The sequence below is a fragment of the Panicum virgatum genome, chromosome 8N (genome assembly GCF_016808335.1).
Source record: "Panicum virgatum strain AP13 chromosome 8N, P.virgatum_v5, whole genome shotgun sequence".
In the NCBI taxonomy this organism is placed as follows: domain Eukaryota; kingdom Viridiplantae; phylum Streptophyta; class Magnoliopsida; order Poales; family Poaceae; genus Panicum; species Panicum virgatum.
The window spans coordinates 30,336,170-30,345,644 of NC_053152.1; the positions used below are offsets into that span (position 1 = coordinate 30,336,170).

Below are 9,475 nucleotides of genomic sequence, written 5' to 3' on the forward strand. Positions count from 1 at the left end.
GAACTCGCTCTTGGGTGCGGATAGCTAATGAAGGGACAGCTTATCCATGGGTAGTGGGGGTTGAGATAGAAGCAAAGAAAAATGAAAAAGATACGAGGACAACTGAGTCCAAAGATAATGTAGCTGCCATTCCCTGGCAACGGCGCCAGAAAGATTGTTGGTACTTTGTAACATCATGAATGGAAATTCGCAAGCGCACGGATACCGCTGTAGCTTTCACCCAGGAGTATTCCAGGGTATCGTATCCACAGAGGAACGTGAGTACACTATCTATAGGTTCAGGCTCATCTAAGGACACAAGCTTGTGGTGGATAGGAGGAATAAGAGGATTTTCTAAGGTTCAGAATCTAAGTCTAGTGAAGATCTAGCGTCGCCTTTTACTTCGGGCCAACGGGTTCCCCTGGACCAATACCATACGCTCCGAAAACTGCGCTCTGTTAGATACCCGAACGTGGAGGATTACTATAGCACGAAAAGGGATGTCACCACCTGCGGGTACATCTACAAACCGTGGAGTATAAAACAATTAAGTGGTAAAGTAGTCTAGACACCACGTCTACACTATACCGTACTGATCCTAGCCCTGGCCAAGATTATCCGTCTCTATCAGGATTCAGGAGTCTTAAGCTAGGATCATTCGCTACCAATAAGAAAACACTCAATCCAGTAAAAGGTAGGAAGCTAGTACTTGCACTAGAACTCTATTTCTAAAATAACAAAGGAAGTCATGAACACTTACTATGATTGATAAGCATCCGTCGAGGTACAAACGGAGAAGAGTGCCGACAAGGCCGGCACTTCCCCGACTCCACCCCACTCTCTCCCTACTTTCCTACACTCCTAGGCTGCCTAATGCGTCTAGGATGAAAAATCACAAGCTCCAAATGGAAGAGGAAGAGGTGAAGCTCCAAGGTGAGGTGTGTTGTAATTCTACCCCCCCCCTCTCATATATATATAGGGGGGTGTCACCCTTCTTCTGCCGGTGGAATGGAGCTCTTGCAGCTGGAACTGACATTGTGGACCAATGACATGTTTCCAAGGGGCTGGTTGAGGTGGTGGGGCCCACGGGCCTGGTCGGCCGGCCAGCCCAAGGCCCCAACCGCCCCCAGCTTCGGGGTGTGGGCTATCCTGGCTGACCTTATGTCCAAACAAGGTGCAAGGCCCTGTCCTAAGCCCATCTGCTTTGGTTTTTGGGCTTCTTTCGGTCCATGGCAGCGCAGTAATGCCAGATCTGCGCTATGCGGTATTCCCCTGTCCTCTTTTAAGTGTCGCCATCAGTGTGCATGTTACAAGTTTGATTCGATTTGTAAAAAATGTGCAACTTTTGTATCTCCAAATACATTTATTAAAAAACTATATTAAAAGATCTATCTAATAATATTAATTATGTATCATAAATATTAATATTTTTTTATATAAAATTAATCAAAATTATTTCTCGGAAAGCGAAAGCGACTAGGGACGAGACTAGGGACGGAGGGAGTAGCATGTACGGTGGCGTGGCGGCAATGTTGCGGTGCCCTTTTTCCTTTTTTTTTATTATGTGAAAACCACATCACAATTGGCTCCTTGATCCGGCTCTGATGTCTCACCCCATCAGTGCCGAACACATACAGCCAGCTCGGGAGCAGGCGCTAATGACCCATCTGAGCCGGTGCTGAAAACATGTTCTGTGCCAGTGCCAGTATTTTACTTGGACTGTTAGATTATCATAATAATCAACAGCCTAGCCCTTTATTTTTTAATTAATAGAGGAATTTTTAGACCTTGAGAGTAAACGTGAAGGCTACTTTTGGTGGCCTATTAAGATATACTCCCTCCGTCTTGGAATGTAAGGTATTGAAGGGTTGAAAATTTGTACCCAAATAGAAGGCATTCTAGGAGTTTTGAACAAGTATTAAAGAAAATCATTTAATTCTCCATGGCTCTTAGCTGCATACTTACCTTTTTTATTCCTTCCTGCTTAATTTTAGGAATAACTTTAATTACAGCAGGTAAACTAAAAGCTCTTGGATCGTACATGCGTCTTTTGTTCTCTCCGTTAATCTGTCCTAAAATTGCTAGAATGCCTTATATTATAGGATGGAGGGAGTAATAGATAGATTGCTTAGGGAATGTAGCAGCGGTGAAAATGAAATCTAATAGTACTCCCTTCATATTTAAATATAGGGTAAAATCTGTTTTTCAACCCTGAACTATCACGATAGTCCGATTTTGGCCCTTGAACTACAAAATTGGACATCCTACACCTCCAACTAACGAAACCATTTGAAAAACAACCCTGGCTCAGCCAAAGGCGGTTTTGCTACAGTAAAATTTCCGAATTTCTAGAATTTCACACCTCTCTTAATTAAATAATAAAGAAAGTATAGTTAATATTGTCTAAAACTCATGATATTTTTTTGGGAGGTAGATCAAAAGACGAGGAATCTATTTTGGCTAGATGTGCTACAATAGACATAATGGGATTTGAATTATAAAATTTTAAAAATAGGTAGAATTCAAAATTCCTTGAATTTTTAGGTCAGCTAAACCTATGATAAACATGCATTAAAAATATGATAATTCATAATTTTTTATTTAGTTTAGTTAGGTACTTTTTATTGGCCCAAGTTCTATAGAAAATTCATAAATTAAAATTTGAGGAATCAAATTTTATTCAAATTTGAGCATTGCGAAGGAATTCAAAAAAATTCATAAAAACTTGGGCCAATAAAAAATATCTTATTAAACTAAATAAAAAATTATGAATTATCATATTTTTATTTCATTTTTATCAAAGGTTTAGCTAACCCAAAAATTCAAGAAATTTTGAATTCTACCCATTTTTAAAATTTTATAATTCAAATTTCATTATGTTTAATGTATCACATCTAGCCAAAATAAATTCCTTGTCTTTTAATCTACCTCCCAAAATAATATCATGATTTTTAGATAATATTAACTATGCTTTCTTTATTATTTAATTGAGAGAGGTGTGAAATTCCAGAAATTCGGAAATTTTACTGTAGCAAGCCGCATTTGGCTGAGCCAGGGTTGTTTTTAAAACGGTTTCGTTAGTTGGAGGTGTAGGATGTCCGGTTTCGTAGTTCAAGGGCCAAAATCGGACTATCGTGATAGTTCAGGATTGAAAAACGGACTTTACCCTTAAATATATGATGGTAAGACTAAAATTTGTTCAAACTTTTGAAACTTTGACTACAAATAATTTGCAAAATATTTAGTTTAGAAATATAAAACATATATGGGTAAAAAAAATTTATACGTACTCGCGTAATATGATATTTTAACTATAACAGAAAAACAATGATCAAAGTGAAAGGCTAAAAATAAATAAATAAATAAACTGTGTCATATATTTAAACACATATGTAGGTAGCAGAAATTATGATGGCACAGGATGATTTACTTGTTCAAAGGTTCAAAGCTAAGCATGTCGGGGTGGTAGCCAAGGGGCCCTATTATGTACATGAGGACGAGGACGTGCGTGGCGAACTCCCCGCCGTTGCTGAGATGCTCTCGATGGAACGCCGCGCCGCACCGCGGTCCGATGTAGTAGAGCATCTCCAGCCACACGGCGGCGATCAGGTCCCAGCGGCTGGCCGCCCGATATCCCTGCTGCGGCCGGCCTCCCCGGACGCCGTCTAGTGCCGCGGCCACCTTGAGCGCCCGCGGCAGCACCCGGTCGCTGAGGACCTCAATGGCGCTGGCCGCCGTCGCTGCGGCGTCGTCGTCGTTGCGTGCGGCAGCTGCGACGATGTCTTTCCCGCGTGGTTCCACCTGTCCCATGTCTCCCGACTTCACTATGCGTTCCACGGCTACCTCCTCGCGTGAACGGTCCTCCTTTCCATCGCCGCCGTGCTGCCGTTGGCCTTTGATGCGCTCGTGGATTTCGTATTTGGCCTTGCGGAGCAGGAACTCGGAGCCGCTGTTGCGCAACACGCCGCACTTGAAGACGAGGTACATCACGTAATTCGACAGCTGCCTGCCGATCTTCTTCCTCTCCTCATCTGCTGGATTAGCAGGCAGAGCGGTAGCAGCGGCGGCGCCGGCGTCCGCGGCGTTGAAGAAGCATACTTCGGTGGCGATGTGCCAGAGGAGCACGCTGGTGGGGAAGTCCACGTCCCTGAGGCTCTCGTGCAGGATCCCAGACGCCGCAGCGGGAGCCTCCAGGCTCCCCATCCACTTGCTCAGCGCCAGCTCGCCGCGGGAGCCGGTGAAGTCTGAGCCCGTTGGCATCGCGTCGGCGTCGAGGAGCCGCTCGATGACGAAAAGCTTGAGGCCGTCGGTGACGGGGACGGGCCTCGTCGCCTCCGTGACGTGCTTGGCGACGCATCCGGGCAGCAGCCGGCCGCCGTAGGCCTTCTGGGCCGACCGCCCAACCACGCTGTACTGCGCCAGCTCCTGCGACCAGTGCCGCGGCCTTCTCCACCGCCTCAGCAGGACAGCACAGTTACCGCAGGTGAGGCAGAACACGAGCTTGATGATTGGGAGTTGCTGGAGGCAGGAGCAGCAGAGCACAGGGTGGCTCCAGAGATCTTGGCGGGTGAGCATGGACAGGAGACAAGACGACACCTCCAGGGTGACGGCGCCGGCGAGCAGCACGTAGGTCACAGCGACGTCGGTAGAGCTGTAGGTTCGCCCTGCTTGGCCCCCGCTCACGGACAAGTGGAAGAGCGCCGTGGCGGAGGAGGTGGACAGGAAGGTGACGAGATGGAGGAACGCTCCCAGCGGGGACAGCCGGAAGAGAGCCTTGGTGTAGAGGCGCCGGTAGCAGACGAAGAGCCTCTCCTCGGCGAACCTGTACGTCCGGCGGAAGTACTCTTCCTGGTCGGAGCGGCCGAGGCGCCTGATCTTGGAGTAGAGATCCGAGAAGATGTCGCGCGAGGCGGACCAGTCGTAGTTAGGCAGGATGTCCGTGGACATGACGTCCATTGCCGGGTTGAGCGAGAACCTGGTGAAGGCGCGGCTGTTCAGGTAGCGCGACGACCCGAGGCCGCCGTCCCTGGCGATCGCCTGCATCTCCTTGATGGAGCTAATCCGATCTTGGAAGCAGCCGAGGAAGTCGGCCGTGAGGCGCGCCGGCGAGGCCCTGGCGAGGCACAGGGTGCGCTCGGCGTACTTGACGCAGCCGGAGAGGAACATGAGCACCACGGCGGCGAGGAGCCGGCGGTCCGGCCAGGGCGTCCTGGCGACGTCGTAGACGGCCAGGGCCACCTGCTGGGCCAATGTCAGCGCGTGGCGCTTCCACAGCACGTTGTCCTGCATGGATAAGGCCGTGATGGTGTCCTGGCCGCCGAGGTGAAGGAGCACGAACGGCGCCCAGAGGAAGACGAGCTGGTGGCTCGGGCCGCCCGCGTGGACGGCAAGGTGGCCCAGCACGAATACAGCCACGGAGTCAGCTGACAAGTAGGCAAGCCACAGGAGCACGCCGATGAAACGCGAGGAGCTGCGTTGCCGGATGCCGGCGAGGAAGAAGAGGAAGCCTTGCAGGGCTAAGCTTACGAGTTTCAGGCACTGGATCTCCCATTCGTTCAGCAGGTACTCCAAGCTGTTCGGTCGAGCAGTTCATCACACATGCACCATGCAAACAAAGGCACAAGGTCGATCACTTGCTTAGTCATGAGTCTCATGACAGGTTAGACGGTGATGATTAATACAATGTCTATCTCCTTTTATACATGGGGTGGATCCTATATCTATGATCTATCAGTAGTGTCATAATAATTATTTCTTTTTTGAAAAGAGTTTGACTTCGTATCCATAAAGCAAAAGAACATCCATAACTTTTCAGCATAAAAAATGTGCATCTTCAGAATTAACTTGTTCTTTAGACATGAAAAGTATGCCTAGTGGGAAATGCTTTTGGCCCTTTTTTCCACAGCTCGGAAGATTAATAAGCTAGCCTTCAAAGATGTGCCATTCTCTCTTCTGGAATGCATTCATGGTGTTAACAAAAACCCTAAGAAACAGTATAATTTGATTACCCACAAATCTCCTTCTTGCAAAATCAGTAATCGTTGGACACTATCGAAGCATAACTTTGCTGTACATGAAAGAAAAAGGGAAGTAGGGCTCATCAAAGTGTGGTGTCTACAATCTTATATAATATGTCTTTCAGCTCATCATTTGGAAAATTAGTTTGCACTACAGTACAGAGTTTGAAAATTAGACAGTGGGACGACCAGCAGCAGCTAGCCTTTACCTCTGGGGTTTCGCGGGATGGCGGCTGCAAACTTCCTCACCACCGTCGTTGGCCATCCTCATTAGCCTCTTTTCTTAACTCGTCTACAGGCAACAAGAGCTTTGCTCTGTGTGTGTGTGTGTGTGTGTGTGTGTGTGTGTGTGTGTGTGTGTGTGTGTGTGTGTGTGTGTGTGTGTGTGTGTGTGTATAAGAATATGAGGCACTGAATGAGACCGTGCAATAAGCTACACACTCGCAAAGCTACACGCTGACGTGGGTTAGACGAGGACGGCGGAATCCTCCAAATCATTGGCGCCCAAGCATTGGTAGGGATGGACCACAGGACATCAACCAGCCGTGCCCAAAACCCTCATCCAGCCACTCAACAAATAGCCAGCAAACCAAATGAGCTACGATCGTTCCTTAGCCTTTGTGTATATACTCACAAAACAATATTTTCAGAATTTACTACTCTGCACACGATATTGAGCAATGTTTACGCCTAATAGAGCATCTGTAGTCCAATCAGCTAAAAAAAACTGATCTATCTATAATATTTCTACTACTATATATTACCGGTTCGTTATAAGAACCGATTGTAATATTTATATTCCTGCAACAATATAAACTGGTTGTACATTTACTTGCTAGAAGAATCAGTTAATGTCTATGAGACTAAGGGTGTGTTTAGTTGGTGAAAAAGTTTGGGTTTTGGTACTGTAGCATATTTCGTTGTTACTTGACAAATAATGTTCAATTATGAACTAATTAGGCTTAAAAGATTCAGCTCGTGCTAATCAGTTAGATTGTGTAATTAGTTATTTTTTCAACTGCATTTAATGCTCCATGCATATGTCCGAAGATTCGATGTGATGGGTACTATACAAAATTTTTTGGGAACTAAACAGGACCTAACAGTACCAATTTATGCTACCACCACCAAAACTGAAACCTGGGCTAGACTCAGAAGTTGCTGGCAACCCTCTCAGGAATAAACATACAGAATAATCACAAGCAGCATCTATATGCATGAGGCTATAACCAACTACACGTCATCGACTAATAAACCACAAATCGTCACACATATCCGTCGACCATCAACCACTAGTTCACATATCATCAGAGAATCAGAAAGAAAGAGATACACTCTCTAGAAGGTAGCCGAAGTAAAAGGCAACAAGTTCCTTATAAGGTCACCAATCATAAGTAGAGATAACATATGGTACATCCTTGTTGATCCATCTGCAACAATCATTATAATGAAATTAGTTATATTTAACTAATGTAACATTAAATTACTACTCCCTCCATTTTTAAATATATGACGTTTAGGACAACAAATTTAGTTTATTTTGAACTAAATTTGTTGTGCTAAACGTCATATATTAAAAAACGAAGGTAGTATATAATATTTAATTAAATTAACCAAAATATGGATAAGTTTTCTTACTTCTTAGCTCAATGGCACAAAACCAACTGTGGTATAGTATATTATTATAGTTGGTTCTTAGCTCAACAGCCATTAATTATTGACTGCCGGAGCTAATGAATCAATTGCATTCATTCTAGGGTGTAAGAATATAACCGATTGTAAAAAGACTTCCGGTAGTAGTATAGAATAATTTAAGTAAAACATGGAAGAAGGATATATTTTTTTGAGAATTTTAAGTAGCCAAGTAAAATAAATATTCAGAGGAAGTAGTTAAAAATCTGAGCTGAAGTTCAAAAATCCAAGAAAAAATGTTAAGAAAACATTAAATAAAAAGCTCAAAGATCCTAACAGAAAGGTTATAAAGAAAGTCTCAAAGATCTCCGCTAAAATTACAAAATCCAAGTAAAGGTTCAAATATTCGAGCAAAATGTCGTACTCCCTCGAAACAAATACTTGATTTTTGGGCAAAGCCCGATCAAACTTATTAAATTTTGACTACCAATATTTTTAAATATCTATTTTGGAAACATAAGGAATCGTATCTGATATGGGGTGGGGGCAGGGGTGTGTGTTGGGGTTTGCCTCCTGAAAAATTCGGCAATTATCATAATCTTGTAAAGTTATTGGATTTAATGAATATGTTCTACTATGTCATGCCAAATGTCTTTATCAGAGTGAATAACTTGATATTTTAGTTAAATAATTTTTATATCTAGTATTGAACATTTCATTTGTTGCATAATAATATATCAGCAAATACATCTCAAGTCGCTTTCTTGGGCAGCTCATGTCGTTACAAGGTTTCTTGTTGCGTGAAGTGCAAGAGAAGCCCAACAAAAGACAGATTCCTCCTGACAACAAAAGAGAGGTTTGGACATAGAGTGGGCCAATTAATCTCAATAGATATGTCATATCAATATATGTAGACATCAATATACCACAAATTAGAATAAATTCGAGAAAGATATAAAGTCATGTGTGTCACTCTATTGGATACATGCCATTACAATTCTCCTGTTCTGAGATACGCCATTACAAGTCATGCATTTGTAGCTATACCATTACAATTCACCGCAAATTGGAACCATGCCATTATGTATGTCTAGGATTCTATTTTTGGCTATCTTATTTTCGTATGGACCATAATGCCTTATCCACTGCAACCCACCCCAACCATCCATCCATCGCCGACCTATGGGCGCCGGTGGCCCGCCTGGCATCCTGCGCCGCCTCCGCGTGGTCGGTGGCCTAGGGCGCCTAGCGGCCTAGCAGCTGGGCCGGGTGCTCAGCTCGCTCTCCGAGTTGCTGTGCATATGCATGGTCAGGGGCGGAGCTACTTAGAAGGTGGGGGGTGCGGCTGCACCCACAACAAAACAAATTTTCAACTATTACATGCTGAAAATTACATCAATGCACCCCCCCACAGCCAAAACTCATGCACCCCCAATACTAGCTTATTAGAAGCAAAATGGTCACCAGAGATCAGACTGTTAGAAATCTAGGCAATTTTCGGTATATTTTAATTCCAAAATTAAATGTATAAACTAGCAATATTTCTATGACTTTAAGGAGTAAAATAAAACATGTGAACATGTTTATACTTATCACACATATAAGCATAAACAATATAAATAACCAAAGTTTCAGGGAGTACCCTAAAGCGGGGCCGTTGCCGGAGGCATTGGCTGCGCTGTTACCAACTGGAGTAGACATCTACTCGGTTGGCCTCAGTCGAAGTAGTCGAACTAAATCGGTGCAGGAAGAAGTTCGCAGTGCAGTCCCACGAACGGTCACCAAGATGTAGTCGACGTAGTCGTTCGGCCACCAGAATGTAGTCGACGTAGTCGTTCGGCTCGTCC

The 9,475-nt window shown here is 44.4% G+C and overlaps 1 protein-coding gene across 2 annotated transcripts; it reads right to left on the reverse strand.

The window, feature by feature from the left end:
• Positions 1-3,316: 3,316 nt before the first annotated feature.
• On the reverse strand, positions 3,317-6,367 carry LOC120686809. Of its 2 annotated transcripts, none has more exons than XM_039969019.1 (2): positions 6,206-6,367; positions 3,317-5,551 (listed from the first exon to the last, which is right to left on the reverse strand). In XM_039969019.1, the coding sequence occupies exons 1-2, from the start codon at positions 6,265-6,267 to the stop codon at positions 3,406-3,408; spliced, it is 2,208 nt and encodes a 735-aa protein (XP_039824953.1). In that variant the 5' UTR covers positions 6,268-6,367; the 3' UTR covers positions 3,317-3,405. The 2 variants fall into 2 exon arrangements, with proteins under 2 accessions (XP_039824953.1, XP_039824954.1); XM_039969020.1 differs by having other exon boundaries at positions 3,317-6,046; positions 6,206-6,341.
• Positions 6,368-9,475: the final 3,108 nt, after the last annotated feature.